At 33.0% G+C, this 20145-nt stretch overlaps 1 protein-coding gene across 1 annotated transcript in view; it reads right to left on the bottom strand.

Moving 5' to 3' along the window:
- Window positions 1–414: 414 nt before the first annotated feature.
- Window positions 415–20145, bottom strand: part of NUF2 (NUF2 component of NDC80 kinetochore complex) — a 34629-nt gene continuing 14898 nt past the window's right edge. Inside the window, exons 6-14 of the mRNA XM_017534038.2 lie at window positions 18771–18868; window positions 17522–17595; window positions 16135–16231; window positions 15188–15250; window positions 12080–12217; window positions 10144–10284; window positions 7973–8148; window positions 6849–6984; window positions 415–838 (exon numbers count right to left, since the gene is read on the bottom strand). Of these exons, the coding sequence (XP_017389527.1) occupies window positions 704–838; window positions 6849–6984; window positions 7973–8148; window positions 10144–10284; window positions 12080–12217; window positions 15188–15250; window positions 16135–16231; window positions 17522–17595; window positions 18771–18868 (1058 nt within the window). The 3' untranslated portion in view covers window positions 415–703. The remainder of the gene's footprint in view (window positions 839–6848; window positions 6985–7972; window positions 8149–10143; window positions 10285–12079; window positions 12218–15187; window positions 15251–16134; window positions 16232–17521; window positions 17596–18770; window positions 18869–20145) is intronic.

Genomic DNA, 20145 nt, shown 5'->3' with positions numbered 1-20145 from the left:
ATGACTTTAAATATTAATAGATAATGGCTATCGAGTGTTTACTATATGCTAGGCACTGTTCTAGTCACTTTACACATTTTAACTCATTTTTCTTAAAAAAAAAAATACCAGTGGCATCAATGAAATCAACTACTAGACTCCAACTTTCTCTTTCTAATAACTACCTTGATAAGTGTGGTACATTAAAACATTCTAGACTTCAGTATCATACAGAACGCAGTCAAATTTTGCTTCAGCTATTTGATCTTTTAGGACCTTTATAATTACTTCATCTATTAAGTAGTGATAAAAATATCTACCTAGAATAGCTTTAGTAAGTATCAAATGAGATCCCGACCACAATGCTGAGGGCACAGTCTGGACTGAATAATGCCAAAACTCTCTGTGTCAATAAACAAAACAACAGCCATGATAGTAACAGAAAAAAACATATATATTTAAAAGTTAACTAGTTTGTTTCACTCAAACTATTTACAACAAGGGGCAAAGTAGAGACATGAATAGTTGTACAATTATTTTAATTATAAATTTTTAAAAGCCTAATTCATCTTATTAACTACTTATGAGAGTATATAAAAACTGATGAAGCCAACATTATTTGGTACTTCTGATAGTTTCATTCGCTTCAACTTAACTATTATCCTTCTAAATAGAAAATTAAAAGATGGCAAGCCATTTACAAAAAGAAGTGTACTTTTGTTAGTCAGGTTGACATTTTGAACATCTTCCTCTTCAGTTCAACTGTCTTCTCATCTATCTTAGCATAAGAGTCCTCTGTGGCCTTTTCAATACCTTCGTGGTATTTCTCCAAAGCAGTTTTCAAGTTTAGAAATATTTCCTAAGTAGAAAATAAAACAGAATAATAATTATTTCATGCAACAGCTTAAACTAAAAATGAGTTACAAGAATTCCAAGTTTATTCACATTTATTAATATTTTAAAGCCTAAACTCCTAGGCATACACATACAAATGTGCATGTCTATGTCTGCTTTTATGAAAAATTCATTCTGTAAGCTGTGCAAACACATCAAAAAAAGTCTGCTACTTAAAAAAAACAAAGCAGAGACATGAGACAATGGTTAGGATTCTAATACATTAAGAACAAACATATTTATAATCATCAAGGAATAATTTTACGTTAGAGCTTTCATATTAAACATGGAAAATAACTATATTACTGTAGATAATTATGCTCTCTGTATTTAACCCTGATTACCATTTAAAAGGTATGCAAACAGATTTAATAAGCAATCTATAGGACTGAAAAATATATTAATACCTTTTAGAGTTTGAATAAACTGAGCAGATAGTTCAAGTCTATATGGATGTGCTAAGAATTTAAAAACATAAAAGAACAATTTTTATAAATAAACAAATTCATCTCTACACATTTTCTTCTATATCATGCTTGCCAAATGTAATATTGATCCTCCTTTCGTTATTCATTACTCTTAGACAAAACAATTCTTGAACTATAATATATATATAATACCCAAGAAACTGGTATTTTATTTACAAGGTTACAGGCTGTGTTTTGCCACTGAAATAAAATAGCCACCTTTTTCCAATGGGGGAAGAAAAGCAGTAAATGAATACAATGTTCTCAATTTTAAGTGTCTCTCCTACTAAATTGTTCTTGAGCCTATAATTTGGGCAACTACTTATCTTAGTTTAAATTCTATTAAAGATACTATCTGATTTTGAATAAATTACATAGATCATAATTTGATATAGTATAAATTCAGTGTCCCAAAAAAGAACACTATTCCAGCAACTCTGCCACCTATACAAGTTTGAGAACTATTACTACAGATTAAGTGAATGTAAATACATGCTTAAGACTACACATTCTCCAAAAATCCAAACACAGTTTTTAAATGCTAAAACAAAAATAGAAAAGTGTGTTTAGATTTCTGAGATCTAAGCAGGTATCAAATTACTACAACTATGATTGGATATGAACCATTAGGAAAATAAATCAAAATTTTTGAAGGCTTTATTTCTTAAATCTTGTAGGAAAAATAAGGTGAATTAGTTGCTAGCTTGTGTGAATGCCATTAGAAAAAAATCAGCACATTCACCAGCTATAGATCAATTTAACTTTCCAGTTCTATAGGGGTGTATGTTTATTCATATTAAAAAGAAAGCTGAATAAATTTGGTAGAAAGATATTACTTATGAGAAACTATCAAAACGAAGTGTGACTAAATTAAGATATACAATCCGTACGTATCTGAACCAACCATTTCAAAATACCCAAAGGAACACTTTCCTTTTGAGAACAAATACACTCTCAAAGAGCAGAAAAATCCTGCTGGTAGAGCCACAATAACTGAATGACACATTAAGGCCCAATTCCAGTGGCACAGGCACAGAGGCAAAAATATTTGAAGTTCTAAGCCAACCCTCACAAGATGTTTAATGGTGACAGATCATAGCCCTGACAAATATTACGTATTTTTGCATTTTCAATTAAATTCTACATCAAAGTGGAATTTTATAATATGAATCCACCCTAATTCACATGTAATAATTAAGTCTTACTGTGATGGCCTCATCAAAGTTAAATATTTTTAAGCTCAAAGGCTAGTTCTGTGCTGTCTAATATAGCAACCACTAGACACATGTGGCTACTTAAGTTTAATATAATTTAATCAAATGAAATTAAACATTCAGTTCCTCAGTTACACTACCCACATGTCAAGGACTCAACAGCCACATGTGCCTACTGGCTATAGTACTGAGCAATACAGAAGAACATTCTCATTACAGCAGAAAGTTCTGCTGGATAGTGTCAGTCTAGATAACTTTTCAAATCATAAATTTTTAAGATTATACACTATCAATGGAGTCTTATAGCCAGTGTAGCCATTTATCATGTAAGTATAAATTAATCAACCAAATATATTATTGAGTACTTTGTATAAGTAGCACTGTAAATAGTACAATAGTACAATGAAATATACCAATTATGCTTTCTTTCCTAAATGAACATACAAGATTGGATATTGAGCACCTGAGATATAGCTAGTGCAAAAAAGGAACAAAATTTTTTACTTCATTTCATTGTAATTAATTTAAATGTAAATGTAAATAGCCATATATTACTAATAGCTCCTCACTGGATAGCACAGATTCAGATTATTTGGAATAGACTGAAAGTGAAATAGTATTTAAGAGAGGAGAGAAATATACTTGAAAGAAGTCAAAGTTATGTGAAAGACATAATTTCTACTAGACCTTAAACAATGGAAATGATTAGCTTAGATATAAAATTTTTAAAGTCCTAGAGGTAGAAATCATTCCTGCCTTGTTTACAACTTACCCTCTGAATCAAGTGTGAAGCTGACAGCCAGTAGATATATAGGCCATTTGTTGAAATACTGACTGGATGGATGAATGAATGAACTGAAAGAAAATGGCTCTTTATTTAAGCAAGAAAGTGTAGTATTGAGAATAATATTTTAGCAGGATGAATGTGGTAGTACTTAATATTCAAGGCATATTTGATGCAGAAGAACTTAAAGTCAAGGAAACTTAGCAAATGTGGCTGCAATCCATGACTACTACAAAATTAGGTGATGTATAACAGTAAGAGCTCTGTATGTATAAAGGGCTATGCACATGTATGAAGAATACCACCATGTAAAAGCAATCATGAAATTAACTTGGTGATTATCTGAATGTCAGGATTATCTAAAGCCCCCCAGTCCAAAATTTCAATCTTTGTTATAGAAAATGATGATGCCATTGAGAAATATAAAGAAATGTATGAAGTTGAGCAAAAGAGAGAAAAAGAAAAGGGAAAGACAGAGAAAGTGAAGAATAGGTCAGATGTGGGAAAATGCTGAATATAATTTAAAAATATTATTTTTGTTGTGAGTGGCCAGAACAAGAAACATAGATTTTTGAAAGCTATACAAATGAAGATAATAATTGAAACTAGAAGAGATAAATTATCTATGGAAATGAACATTTAATGAAAAAAAAACTATGACAATCACAAAATGCAAAAGAACTGCACAAAGAACAATTTGGCAATCATAACATAACCTATTTTTCTTTTCATGAAGGATGATTATGAAGTAAGCTAAGGAGAGTTCTTTAACAATAAGTATTTGATTTTACCAAAGTATTTAGAGACCTTTCCATTTGTGTAACAAATGGATTATCACAATGTAGCCTGAATCAAGGTAGGTAAGAACAACTTACCAAGTTGAACAATTGTACCCAAAGTTTTGATCAATAGTTCTATGCCTCTCTGAGGAAAAAACTACAATGCAGCAAAGGGCCTTGTTCTAGTAAACATTTTTATTTTGAAGAACAAGGCATGCTGATCAAATCTGCAGGTGACACTAAGCAATGAGAAATAGTTAAAGGTGGAGGACTGACTGATAGATTTAAACTGACCTTGACATTTTTGAAATCTAGGTTGAAATAAAACCTAAAACAGTAAAATTCTGAATTAAAAGTAACAGTTGCACTAAAGTATGGTGAAAAACTTTTAACATGGGAGAAATGTATGTGGAAAAGACAGGAGTCCTTTCGTTGATCACAAGGTCAATATGAGTCAAGGGCAAGATGCTGCTGCTAAAAATCTGACCCAATATTATGCTTCATTAAAAATGTGCTTTGTGTCTGGCTGGTTACACGATTATTTTGGAAGACTGTGTTTAGCACTGGGTTCTAAATCTTATGAATAATGACAGGTAGGAAACAGAGGTGACAGTAAACAAGACAGTAATAAATCTGAAAATGAAGCTACATGAAGAATGGTGGAAATCTGGTACTAATTATCCTAAATATGAGAAGGCTGAAAGAAACCATGATCATTATCCTCAAATGTCTGAAGGATTAGTAAGCATAAAAGGGTACACATTTGCTTCAGAGAGAAGATCCAGGCTGACTACAGAGTACAGAAATAAATATTTTAACCCCAAAGTAAGAGACAGAATTTTAACAATTAAAATTGCCCTAGCAGAAGAGCTTGAGTAGCCCACGAGCACTATACCACTGAAAACGATTAAGCAAAACCTATCAGTGGTTCTCAAATGCCACATTAAAAAAGCATGGGCCCCATTGCTGGAGTTTCTAATCAGTGTGTTTGGGTGAGGATTTGTTCACTTTAAAATTCCTCACTGAATTCTAATACACAATATAGTTTTAATAAACACTATGCTCGATGACCTTTCAATTTTATAAATATTCATAGAAAGCATACTATACATAAGGCCTTTCTAGGCATGGTTTGACATGATATGCTCAGGTTAACAATACACAATTACTATTGTCAAGAAATGGAAAATGTAACTGGACATACCTGCACAAAACTCAAAGTAATATAAGATGGCATGGGTATCTCTTATGACTGATAGACAAAGGTACCTTGAATTTGAGTTAGTAACTGGTTACTAATTTGTTAGTTACTGGTTCACTAAATGTTCCTAGACCATGTGGTAACACATAAATATTTTTTGATTTGATTTGGTTAAGAAGCAGAATTAGGCCGGGCATGGTGGCTCACTCCTATAATCCCAGCACTTTGGGAGGCCAAGGCAGGCGGATCACAAGGTCAGGAGTTCAAGACTAGCCTGACCAACATGGAGAAACCNGAGGCCGGGCATGGTGGCTTATGTCTGTAATCCCAGCACTCAGGAGGCTGAGGTGGGCGGATCACTTAAGGTCAGGAGTTTGAGACCAGTAGGGCTAACATGGCTGAAATCCTATCTCTACTAAAAATATATTTTTTAAAAAGTTAGCTGGGCATGGTGGCGCATGCCTGTAATCCCAGCTACTTGGGAGACTGAGGCAGGAGAACTGCTTAAACCCTGAAGGTGGAGGTTGTAGTGAGACGAGATCACACCATTGCACTCCAGCCTGGACAACAAGAGCAAAACACTGTCTCAAAAAAAAAAAGCAGAATTAAATTCTGCTAAGTCTTTCTAATCACCAAGCCAGAACGACTGAATCTTGGTGAATATCCAGTTAAGAGGCAGAAAAAGAAAAGTAGTTGAAGTATAGGAGGAAAAAAAAAAAAACGGAAAAAAAAGCAGGTCAGTATATTGGGAAGACCATGGAAAGGAAATCCCAACCATTTTATTTTCTTTTACTTTCGGTTTCCTCTTCCTTTCCCTGCTCCATTCCTTTTTCTTTCCTTCCTTTTTAAAGTAGCCTTGAGATAATGCTCACATGTGCAAGTTTTAACAAATAATCTTTCAGGGGGATAAGATAAGGGAATTGTCCATTGTGACTCTTTAAGAATTTTTACAAATTGGGTGTGGATGGCAGAAAGTAATGACAGCAAATGTTTAAATATTTAACAGGTATCAGAGGTTTTGGAAACCTCTATCTAAGGAGTCAATTCAGACAAGATGAAGAATGAAGAAAAAAGAGGCTAGGGGAATTTGCATAATAAATAGTGATTTTTTTTTGGTAATTTCTGACAGAGCAGTTTGAACAATTGTTCTGGTGGAACACTCTTGAAGATATAAATCAAACTTCAAAAGTTAAGGAGAGAATAAATATATAATTAATATATCAGGAATAGACTACTTGTTAGAGACATTGGCAGTTAAAAGGATAGAAACAGGTAAACATTTTATGTTTAGCAATGTACTAGCATTTTTAAAGATAAAAATGTAGGAGACAAGATGCCTGGTCTCATTAAACTTAGGACTATTTATGCAGCTTTACGCAGATATATTCAAAACAAAAATAAAGAGTAAAAAATTTTAGGTATCATTGAGTCTCATTACACACAGAGACCAAGTAAGCTGTTTTGTTTGGGTTAACAACTCAAATACATATGAGATAATCTGAAATTAACTTTTTATGAACACATATTCACCTGGAACTTCAGTTTCTCCCTTTCAGTAGCATCTTTTAGTTGTTGAATTTCAAATTTGTATTTCTGGATTTCTTGATTAATTGTGGTTACTTGCTTACAGACAGCACCTCTTTTTTCTTGAACTTTATTGCAATCCCTAAAAGAAAATAGAGACAGCTAATATTTAATCCTCTTTAGCAATTAAAAAGGCAAACACAATTCTAGTTTTGATTCCAAAGTGACCATGTGTATTTGACAAACCTAAAACTCTTCTCAAGATATAAAAGCAAATGCACAAAACCCCCAAAGTACGGTGATATAATCACATCATAACATAGAGTGAACTGTTTCTCCTATTAATGAGATTTTTTATCTCATTGGTGGGTTAGCGAATGAGTAAATAAATAAATTTTTAAAATGAAGATTTTTAAGTTACATTTCTCCAGTTGTACACACTTAGGTACTGTTGGTGGGAATGTGAATCAGTTTAACTTTTCTACAAGGCAGTTTGGCAACAAATACAAAATCCTCATGTTCTGTCCTTTTTCATCTCCACGAGGAAGTTTGAAGGAAATACTAAGATAATCTCTAACGTACATTTTCGGAACTGAAGGACTGACATCAGACATATCTGGGGCAGATATTTTGAAAACACATTCTTAGAACGGATGGGTACTTTACCAATAAAGTACCCCAACATACCAGCTAAAAATATACTTATATACTTAGTAAAGTATTACATCTTACCTAAATATAAGACTTTTTGTCAAAACACAAATGCTGTAACTCTACAGACCAGCTGGACTATAAGATAGGCCAGTTAGTTCATTCTGATGCAAGTCTAGACCACTATCTCTAAAGTGCACTGAAATAATCAGTAGCATCAAAGCCATTCTGAAGAACGATGCAAAGAAATTGGAACTGTGTATCTAGGAAAAAAATAGCTAAGATACCTCGAAATCTAACCTGGAAGTATAAGCTTCATAATTAACTCATCTGTTTTAGTCAACTAAAAGTGAAATAAAGATAAAACTGTTTAAGCTCTTTGAAAATACAGAAGTTTTGAAATCCTGGGGGCTGAGGGGGAATGTATTTGCTTTTCATAGTCATTTTCTAATACACTAAAATTGAAAACAACTTCATACTCAATTACTGTGCGTTTGTATTGCTTAACGTCTTCGTGCTTCTTATTTATTTTGAACTGTACTGTGGCAAGTTTTTCCTTCTTCACAATCATCAGTCTTTTGAATGAATTTTCTTCAGTCTTCAATTTCTTCAGTTCTGACTCACCACTCTCAATTTGGTCTTCCAAGTTCAGGCTCTGTGTTTTATAAGAAGTATTAAAAGTCAATATAACCAATTAGGATTTATAAATACAAAGAGAGAGTATTTTCTAGGATGAACTATAATTAAACACAATTTTAAAAAGAGATAAAATTCTTTAAAGCCTGAAAACCCAGCAGAAAAATGCAGATGAACCAAGAGACAACAGGGAGGCACTGGAGATACTGACAAAGGACATGACAACTAGAGAGGTGTTTTCACCATGTTATTGTATCAACACAGACTGAAAGGGAGACATGCGAAGAAGATTAGCTAAGAGACTAGAGTTGAGGGGCTTAGGATCTGAACTAAGATTAGCCAAGATATTAAAGTTGAGGGGCTTAGGATCTGAACTAAAGTAGTAAAAATAAAGGGAAAAGGGTAGGTGCTAGAAGCAATTCAAAGCAGTAATCATTTTGGGTGACTGGATGGTGGATGAGGGGACTGTGTAGTTAGGAAAGCATGCCTGGGGCACTCTCACCTTCTCATTCCTACTTATCTCAAAAAAGAAATTGTTTAACAAATGTAATGTTAGTGATCCCGGAGGCGCAGGCTGGATGAGGATGAGCAAGTTAAGAAGCGAAAAAGGATTTTCAAGCTTGTAGCCTGTGAATCTGCCATTAGCTCTCATTTCTTGAGGGTAGAAGACTATGTCGTAAACTTTAAATTTCTCTGTAAGTCCTATATTCAGTGTTGGACACTAAGTTGGAACTTTCTTTCTGATGTTAGTATCATTTCCAACTGGTAGAACAAATTTAAAATCCCATGTCAGTAGTTCCCCTTATCCATGGCTTCATTTTCCATGGTCATAGTTACCCGTGGTCAACTGCGGTCCAAAAATATTAAACAGAAAGTATCAGAAATAAACAATTCATCAGTTTTAAACTGTGTGCTGTTCTGAGTAGTGTGATTAAATCTGGCACCATCATACTCCATCCCACTCTAAGGGGGTGTGTGTGTGTGCTTTTGAGATGGAGCCTCACTCTGTCACCCAGACTGGAGTGCAGTGGAATGATCATAGCTCACTAGAGTCTTGATTTCCTGAGTTTAAGTGATCCTCAAACCTCAGACTCCCAAGTGACTGGGACTACAGACCTGTGCCATCATAGCTGGCTTTTTAAATTTTTTGTAGAGATAGCATCTTGCTATGTTGCTCAAGGTGGTCTCCAACTCTTGGCCTCAATGGTCCTCATGCCTCAACCTCCCAAAGTGTTGGGATTACAGGCTTGAGTCACCATGACCAGCACTGACCAAGGAAGTGACTCATCGGTTTGCCCAGCACATTCATGCATATACACTACTTGCTCTTTAGTCATCAACATCCAACTGTTGACATCAGAGTGCCTTGAGGATCTAGGATCACCTGAAGCAGATGATCCTTACTCTGATGTATGGTCAGAAGATTAACGGTAGCCTAATAATATCTCACTTCAAATTTTTATGCGGGCATTTTATCATCTCATATCATCACAAGAAGAAGGGTGAGTATAGCACAATAAGATATTATAAGAGAGAGACCACGTTCACATAACTTTTATTACAGTATATTGCTATAAATGTTCTTTCATTAGTAATTATTGATAATCTCTTACTGTGCCTAAGTTTTAAATTAAACTTTATTATAGGTATATATCTGTAAGAAAAAACATATATATAGGGTTTGTTACTATCCACAGTTTTAGGCAGCCCCTGTGGGTCTTGAAATGAATCCCCTGAGGATAAAGAGGAGCTACTGTACTATTTTCCAAAATGCACATGGCAATGTGCTAAGTTAGTTATTATTGATTTCATCTGAAGGTTAAAAATTGGGTCTTGTAACTGCTGTGTTTAAAAAGAAAAATGTCTTTTCGTGGCATACACCGCCACATCTATTATATCGTAGAATGACCCTGCTATTCTTTAGGAAAACAGTAACAAAAAGTGAAAGCAAACTCCAAGGAACTGTAGTAAGCTGTTATATAATGAAGACATAAACATTCCACATAATACAAACCTCCTTTAAGATACTGGCTAATTTTTCCCTATTATCTGAAAGGTCCTGTATTTTCTTTCGATATAACTGCACTTCCAACTGACATGAAGGCAGGCAGTCAACTGAGTCTCCATAGAGTTCATATTTCTCTACCACTTCTTGCTTTGAAAGACAAAAAACAAAGACAATAGTTTGATATTCTTCTTTATGAAGCTGCAGTAATATCAATTTGTTTGCTCTTAAATAATTTCTGCATTTAATACTGAAACCTTAAGAGCAGGGAACAATTAAATTTCTAGGTCAATAATACAGCACTATTACTGACATGTGTTTAAGCACAAGTAATTGTTTTTTAATTGCCAAGTATCTTCAAACAAAGGAAAATTGCCACAATTTTACTAAATTACTCACTGAAATACCTTCCAAAAGTTATTCATGATGATATTAAAATATTTTGCCAATACTCCAACTATTTCTGATTACTCCTGGGCAATCAATCATATTACTCGTTTATAATCTTCCTATTCATTTGTAAAATAACTACCACTACTATAGCTAATTCTTTTAAAAAGATTAACTCCTCTTCTAAAATTGCAAAATGAACATATATTTACCACAACTATGGTAACAATACAAAGACTCCTTCCCTTATCCCCACTAGCCTACCCCTTGTTCTACCTTATTTTTCACCTTTTTCTTACTAATTTGTAAATACTCTTTGCAAATCATGGATATAATGCCTCTACCTTTCATATGCACTGTAATTGTGTTCTAACATGTCTACTTTTCTGTATAGATTTTGTTTCTAATCTTAATTTTAAAAATCTATTCCAGTCCAAGATTATATAAATGTTCTCCTAAAATCTGTAAAACTTAAAATTTTTAATGTAAATTTTTAGTCCATATAAAATTTATTTTTGTAAAAGAGCAAAGTGTAGGCCCAACTCCCTTTTCTTCTAGAAGAATAGCTAATTGAGCCAGAACTGTTTCTTAAATAAACCTTCCTTTTCTCATTAATACTCAAACCTATTTCTGGGTTCTCATTTCTGTTCTGGTGATCTTTGTCTATTTTTGTGTGATAATCTTAACTTTCAAGAATGAATTAGATAATAAATTCAAAGATAAACCACAAATGTTTTTAAAATTAGTAGTTTCAAAACCTTGCTTCACAAAAGATGCTAAATTGTCTACCCACTTCTAAATTTGTTTTGCACCACACCAATCCATCTCCTATAGTAACCCATAATCTTGAACATACCTTACTCCCTACTGCCCCACAGAATTCACATACGCTGTTTCCTCTGCCTTGAATGTTCTTTCATACACAATGAATTGGGCCTTGGTACTGCTATGTTTAAAAAGAAGTGTCTTTTTTTTTTAATGTTACCATCTGAAGAATGGTAGCAGTCTTCCGTCCCTCTTCCACCTGTACTTCCAGTCCAAGACTAAACTGGGCTCCCCTTATTACATTATTTCAAAGCACTCTATACTTTCTTTCCTCTCTTTCTGATACTATTAATAGATTTTAATTTTTCCATCAGTTTGACATTCACAACAAAATTAATCAGAAGGCACAGAGATTTCTCATATACCCCATCTGGACACATGTATACCTTATATTTTGTTATATATTGTAATTTATAATTGTTTGTAAAATCATTTAATACTTTTCTCCCTTGTAATAAAGTAATTAAGTCTCACAAGGACACAGCATTTCTGTTTTGATCTCCCAGAGCAAAGACTCAAAAAACTGTTGCATAATTGAACAAATGTCTTGAAATTCTATTTATTTTCCCCATATCCACTCTAGAGAAAAGCTACAGATTAAAAATGTCAAAAAAGTTTAAGAGGAAGAGAAGTGTAGATATCCAAAAATTAACAAATAAATTAAACAAGAACTTGCTAAAATTTTGTTTTTAAAAAGATACAAAAGCATTAACATAAAAAGAAAACTCACCCTGGCACTTTTAAGCTTCTGGACTGTATCTTTCATTTTTTCTTTATAATTCTTCAGCTTCTCTGGAGAATCCACAATTTTTGTTTTCAAATTCTCTTGTATTTCTTTCAGAGAAACAACTGACAATTTTAGTTCATTCTGTTGAGAAAAAATTTTTATATATTAGATATAAGAATAAACTTGGCAATTTACCATTCTTCTAATAGAAAAGAACAAAGAAATTAGGTCCACGTTCTCTGTAATGGGATTAAAATTAAATTCTGAACACATCACTTACCTACTTCATTGCTCACATTTGTCTACAGGCCAAAGATCAAACTCTTTAACAGCACAGTCAAAGCCTTTCATTACACGGCTCTTACTCTCTTCCTGTCTCGTTGCATCTCCCACCGGTTCTGTACTGCACCCTATAACTGGTAATACTAATCTTATGTTTAGACAAATATAAGTGATCTTTCTTTGACCAGTAGGGTCCTCCTAGAATATCATCACTCCTGTCCGCCTGCTAAATTTGTATTGATCCCTCAAAATCCTGCTCCCATTTTCTCTACATTTCTTCTTTAAATAGCACAATTATTGCACATGCAACTCTATAATTATATATTTTACATGTCTTTCAAAATTGAGCAAACTGGAGTTGTGAAAAATTATTTTGGTTCTCCCAGTACCCAAACAAAGTTACAGCACTGAGAAGGTGCAGAATACATGCTTGCTGAATCAAAACAATTCCCTTCTCCTGAATTTCAAAATTGAATGTAACTATTCAAAGAATCAAAGTGAAGGATAACTGGAAATCCTCTTGAAAATTTGTTGTAAGTCTGAAACTATGTCAAAAAAAATTTCTATGAATTTTCTTCCCAGATATTTGTTGGTAAGTTGTATTTACATTGTTTTTGGACCCTCTATGACTCAATGTACTGACAAGAAAGATTTTCCAGAAATATTAAGTCAAAGAACAAATTTACAGATCAACATATAACACAAATACATTTCCATAAAAACAGAACAACAAAACAGTGACACATGATTATGTGCATCTATATGTGTATGCATACAATGTCATGAAAAAAGGGCAGAGTATTACCTCAAGGTAAAATGGACTGAGAGAAGACCTTTCATATTTTGTACCCTTCTCTCTCTACATATATATATGTATGTATGTATACTCCCCTCTCTATGTATACATATATATGTATGTATATGTCTATGTAAAGAGAGACTATTTCATAACAGGAATGTATTACCGTATGGCTTGTGTAATTTGCCTAAATATTTTTAACTTAAAAAAAAAAAAAAGTTCTTACTTTTTGATCAGCTAACTCAAAGGCCAAAACTGAATGTTAGATATTAATGCATTCCCATAATTTCTGTATATTTTGTTATTTTATTCTTAGAGTTCTGCAAACCACCACACTATTCTCTTTTAATGCTCTACAAGATTAGAGGTTATTTGCCTTACAATACTGTTAACTTTCATCACTTTTCTCCCTTTATAAGAGGTCTAAACTTGATTAAGTACGAAGTGCTTATTTTAACTTGGATTTAAATGGGACAGAAACAAGTAAATAATAAAATGGAGCCATAGTAAGTACTACTCAGATGAAAGCATTTGCCAATTAAAAAAAAAACGGTGGAAAAATAAGAAAAATATAATACCAGAGTAAGTTTCTCAAGGATCTAAAGTATACATGTTAAAATAATAAGAAAACTATAAATATACAACGAGAAAATATAGTATTAAAAAAATAATCTGATGAATGGGGCAGGCCTTTCTATATACAGAATTAAAGCCAAAAACCATAAAGGCCATATCTACAAATTTTACTACATAAAAACATAAAACTTTTAATGGAAAAAAAAATTATAAATTTGAAAAAAAAAATAAAAAGAAAACTAAAATCCCTAATTCATGGAGTTTCTTAAAAAATAAATAAGCGACCAGGTGCTGTGGTTCACGCCTGTAATTCTAGCACTTTGGGAGGCCGAGGAGGGCGGATCACTTGAGGTCAGAAGTTCAAAACCAGCCTGGCCAACATGGTGAAACCCCACGTCTACTAAAAATACAAAAAAATTCGCTGGGCGTGGTGGTGGACACCTGTAATCCCAGCTACTCTGGAGGCTGAGGCAAGAGAATCATTTAAACTCAGGAGGTGGTGGTTACAGTAAGCTGAGATTGGGCCACTGTACTCCAGCCTGGGCAAAAGAGTGAGACTCCGTTTCAAAAATATTAAATAAATAAATAAGCAAGGTACACAAACAAGTAATTAACAAAATAAGAAATACAAGAAATCACTGAGCAAGATGGCTAAAATCACTAGAATTAAAAGAATTAAATTAAAACAATATTTTTTTTCAATATAAAAGTAACAAAGATTTTAAAAACCTGAAAACATCCAATTTTGGTAAGGGTGTAGAAAAAGGGACAGTCTCATGTTCTAATGGTAGGAATATAAATTGGTATCTTTCTAGAAATCAGTCTGGCTGCATTGGCCAATTTTACGTGTCTATTTTCTATGATCCAGAAATCCTAAACAAAAATTTTATTTTAAATAAAAGCAGCCTATTGCAGATATATGTATGTACATATGTATGCATATAATACACATACACATATATTTCTGTTTAATAGCAAAAAATTAGAAACAATGTAAAAGTCTATCAATAGGGGATTAAAAGGATCTATATGATAGCACATACATATAATGTACAACTAGATGCAAGCATTAATATAATGAGGATCTATTTGAAACTCATAACTGTACTATATTGCTAAGTGAGGAAAAAAGCAGGTAAGATGTATTGAGCATAATATCATTTATGTAAAATTACACATGTATATTTACATTTGCATGGGAAATACAATCTTTGATATATATCAGATTGTATAGTGAGCTTTCAGGTGATTTTTACTTTCTTCATACATTTCTGTGTTTTGATATTTTATAAAACAATAGTCAGCTCTTATATTTAAGTTGAAAAAGACTGTTAGTTTCATTTTCAGGGGAAAAAGGGAGAAACATTTGACTATAATAACACACACAGCTAAAATACTCCTCAACACAATATATATTCAAACTCTAAAAGCTAGTGAAAAGAAAAGATGTTTACCAAACGCTTGGTTTTCTCTGAAATATTTGACTTCTTTTGGGAATTTCCCTCTTGCAGTACTATCTAAGGGAAAAAGCAAACAAATGTTTTATAATGATTCAAAACATTTAGATTTAGCCACTCACTGTTGTCTCATAAAATTAAGGTAAGAAAGGAGTCAAGTGTGTTAGATCAGCTATTCTTCAAACTTTCTCTGTTCATGATGCTCCTAAGCCAAAAGAAAAATCTAAGGCTTCCATTACTAAGTAGTTAAGTCCAAATAATGGTATTTAAGTATTTATGTCCTAACGTTGTAGTCCTTTGAAAAATAATACATATATAAGTTGAAAGAAAAATTTTTATTTTGTTCTTAAATAACCTCAGGTTCTTAATTAGATGTATGTACCTATTAGGCACTGCATAAATTCACATACCTTGGAGTGTATATTTCAGATTGGATATAGATATTCTCATTCACTGTGCTACAATGATTTTTACATTGCACTTGCTTTTATCACAGCAATGCCAAAACCCAGCTTCACAAGGTATGAAAAAAATGTGACCAAATATTGAAACTGAGCTACCTTGAATTCAAGAAGGATATGACAGATGCTGACTGCCACTGTGTTTCTCTTGAAAATTTAAGATATTTGAAGGCATTTTTCAGGGTTTACTGCAGTATCAAGGGTGCCACAATGCATGGTTTGGAAGCAGTGAAATTAGACCTAGAAGAACCCTAAAAAATTCTATTCAATAAGATAACAAAAAACTTTGGCAACAAAAACCATCATGATTCTAGATGGTTGAGAGCAGTATGTATCCATTATAAGGGGTACAAATGAGCACAGAAATATATTCTTTTTCTTTAGTAATAGAGAATGCAGTGTTCTGTTGCCTCCACCATATGTCCCACCACATCTACAAACACATTTTATTTTTTTAATTTTAAGGTGCCTCACAACAGATACCGTTTTTTGATGAAAATCCTGATTTAGTGATTGCTGTAGCTCCTGAATATCATCTGAAAGTTGCTTGAACTCTTCTTGCTCTTCAACTGGAACAGAACTTGACAGCGAAATAGATTAAAATACTGTTTATTGAGTTCTTCACTTTTGAAAGGCTAAAATGAAATACCTGTCCTCCAATAACTTAGATGAAGAAATTGTCTACTTTTATGTTTCTGAATTACACCCTTTCATGTGACAACCATTTAAACTGAATGACCTGGTCTCTACTACAGGGCCAAAATAAAAATCAAATGAGCTCCTTCAGTTTTCTGTCATAAAATCTATGGATCCATCCACACACATACCTACTTTCTCTAACTTCACTCCTACTAAAATGCATATAGCATTCCTCCTGGTAACAATGCTGATCTCCTCTACGCTGGTTATCATCGCCTCACATCTCTTACCCACGTCATCCATTCTTCTGCCACTAGTCCTTCCTCACAACACTTACACACGTTCAAGTCTCTTCTATATGAATGCTTTCAAATAGTTTTGCCTATCTGATATATTAGCTGTTTTTATATAAACTCCCTGTTTATAGCCTTTGTCTCTTTTTTTAAAGTAGTCCTTTTCCTATCAGTTTGTAGGGCTGCTTTGTTTATTAGAAATATTACAACTCGAATTTATCACATTTGTAATATTTGCTTTCTGGCATGTACTGAAAATATTCTCTCCACCTTGTCATTCTTCTTTTGATTGAGTTTGTGGTATCTTTTACCCTTTTGTAGTCTAATGTCTGCCTGTCCCCAGTCTTTTCAGCTTACTACTGCTTATAAAGGCAGTGTTAACCAGGGGCAGGTTAGAAAAATCTCTCACCTGAAATAGATAACCTCAAAGACATCTACAAATTAGAAGACATTTTTAAAATCCTGCTCAGAATCAATATATATAAGGAAGGCCAAGAAATCACAACTGTTGAGTGATTCTTTCCCCTACATTACCTATAAGTGAAAAACAACACAAATAAACAAAAAACTCTGTTGTAGAAGTAAGCATTTGATGGAATCAACTGATCTGAAGGAAGATAGTTCAATTATTGCTCAGCTACATAAGACAATATTCCAGATATAAATTAGGAGAGTAAGCTAATGACTTTAAACAAGTCAGGCTAACACATTAACAACAACAAAAAAAGCTAAAGAATGTATTACATAGTTAAGAGTTAGACAGAAGAAAAACTAGTTTTTCTTTTTCTTTTTTTTTGAGAAAAGGCAAACTCAAATACTCTGCTATTTATTATGGAAGATAACAGAGACTTAAGGTGAACTATAAGGTTGCAATACTACTTACAATTCATTTTGCATTGTGAAATTGCATTTTTCTTACTTGTAAATCTCCCACTTACTCAAGTCTCTCTAGTTTCATTAATGCCTCCTGGTGTGCAGCGTTTAACTGTTGCATTTTGTCCGCAGAGGATTTCTATTAAAGCAATTTTAATCATCTCATATTAGTGCATTTCCACAAAATCAGTGTGTCCAAAATGCTTACTCACACTATAGTTTTAACCATCAGAAATAAGAAATTTAAGATAGAGTTAGGCCTTCACGACAAATGAATTAGGAATTTCTTTACTTAACACAAATGTTGAGTTCTCATCATAGGCCCTGAGCTCGGTACTGAGAATGCTCAAGAAGACTAACTTATAGGTCTTGAACTTAAGTAGCTAAGTCTCCTTGAAGAGTCGGATACATGAATAAAAACCCAAAAAATAGCTTGTTATTTTTAATATAATGGGAACAAACAAGAGTGACATCTTGGGTAATGGCTGGGAAGAAGGGTGATAGGGCTTTGTAGAGGTGATACATGTCTGAGCTGTGTCTTAAAGATAATGGAGTAATTAACCAAGCAAAGTTATGAGGGTGTGTGTATGTCAGCACATGAATGTGGTAAACTTTGAAGATTATATGATGTTTAGAAGGTATAAGCTTAGCATGATTTGTTCAAAAAAGTATTGATCTATATAGCTCAGTGAAGCTGGAGCCTAGCGTCTAATTGTCTGGAGTTACTCTGGTGCTTTTCTAAGAGTATGGTACCCCATTACTAAAAACAAATGGGAAATCACACAGATGACCCATAATCTTCCCAAATTCTCTAAATTGTTGATAGAAGGAAAATGAGTTTCCATCTGTTAAAGTGATTGCCTTGGACTGAATCTTATAATTTAATACTGGGCAAGCATGATAAACACCATGACAAGCAGTCCAATTAGGCCATTATTTAAAAGGCAAATATAAACCTCAAATATGTAATGAAAGCTGCATTATCTATGCAAACTGCAAAGAAAAAAATGTAAACATATCAATATTCTCTTCTCTAACAATTCCTAATAGAGGAAAACAAGCCGCTGTTATAAGATTTTAAAATCAACAAAACTTAGCCTCTCAATAATGTTATCAAATTTCAAAGAAAATCCCACTCTGAGATATGCTTTCCAGTAACTAAAATCTGCAAGTTTATATAAATACAAAAATAAATTCAATTTTAAAGGCAATACAGCAATTTGCTATCTGTGACAATCATTTCAAAACAGATTAAAATTTCATAAATAATGTTACTGATCTGGCATGTAATCTAAAAACATATTTAAATCTTACATATTGCCAAAGAAATTCCATATACGTCTCACGGCATGCTTCTCTGAAGTGAATAAAGTTGATAATGCCACTTAAAAACCGACTTGTCCGTTTTGCTTCTAAAATAGAAAGCAAGACTCTTTAAAAAAATCTTTGACCCAACATAATATGAAAATGAAAATTCATCCTCTTTCACCATATACTCTGCTCATAATATGTAACTCTATAGGATATAACGAAGTGTAGAAAATATGCTCTAACTTAAAAGGTAAGAATTATCTTTGTATTAGTAACTAAAAAAAAAAAAAGGCAAATCACTTTTGGTCATGTAGGAATAACAGAAACCAGAATTACTCTCCCATATTAAAAAACTAGAAAAACAAAAATTCATGAAGTAACAAAAATTTTAGATGCTGGACAACAGGCAATATAGGACAGCAATCTCAAAGAGAAACAAATGAGGTGAACCCTATTAATGCACCAGCCCATGACTGAAGAGTTTTCAGGCTGTACTCCAGAGAAAAAGAACACAAACAAAGCTTGCATGTCTTGCTGGGTGAAGAAGATAGAGTTTAGAGTTTGCAGAAGCAAAGCAACTAGGATGTGTGGAATTGAGTATAGAGAGGAGGAAGCTGCAAAGAGAAAGAGTTCTGGAAATCTGTAGAGGAATCCCCTCAAGCTCTCAGTTCAGTACTAATTAGTTCATGAATATCTAGAAACTACTAAAGCCAGGAAAACATCCAAAAATATTTGAAGGAATAAAAAAAAAAAAATCCAGCAACCAAAAATGTAAAATTCACAATGTCTGCCATCAGCTAAAAATAACCAGACATGCAAAGAAAAAGGACAACATGACCCATAATAAGAAAATAAAATCAATCAACAGAAACATATTAAAAAATTACACAAATAACATAGATAATAGATTTAGTAGATAAGAATATAAAAACAGCCTTTATAAATAAAGAGGGCAGAGAAAAGAATCAGCACTATGAATAAATAAAAGATTTTTTTAAAAAAAGATCTGAATTAAACTTTCAGAGTTGAAAAATACCTGAAATAAAAATTACAATGATGGGAATAACAGTAGATTAGACCTAAAATAAAAGGATTCATGAAATTGAAGACACAATAGAAGTTATTGAAATAAAGGCCAGAGAGAAAAAAATGAATACAATATCTGTGAGTTAGGAGACAATATCAAGCAGCAAAACTAACCTGTAATTGGAATCCTACAAAAAGAAGGGACAAAAAAACTATTAGAGAATAGTTGAATATTTTCCATATTTTATAAAAACAATAATCAAATCCAAGGAAGTGAACATATCTAAATGGGGAGCAAGGGTGGAAGGGGAGGAAAGAAAGAAGAGAAAAACAGACAAAAAACCAAAAAACA

This window comes from Cebus imitator, unplaced genomic scaffold, assembly GCF_001604975.1.
Source record: "Cebus imitator isolate Cc_AM_T3 unplaced genomic scaffold, Cebus_imitator-1.0 Scaffold84, whole genome shotgun sequence".
NCBI lineage: Eukaryota > Metazoa > Chordata > Mammalia > Primates > Cebidae > Cebus > Cebus imitator.
The sequence above is the reverse complement of the archived record's forward strand: the minus strand, read 5'-3'. Positions and strand labels throughout refer to the sequence as shown.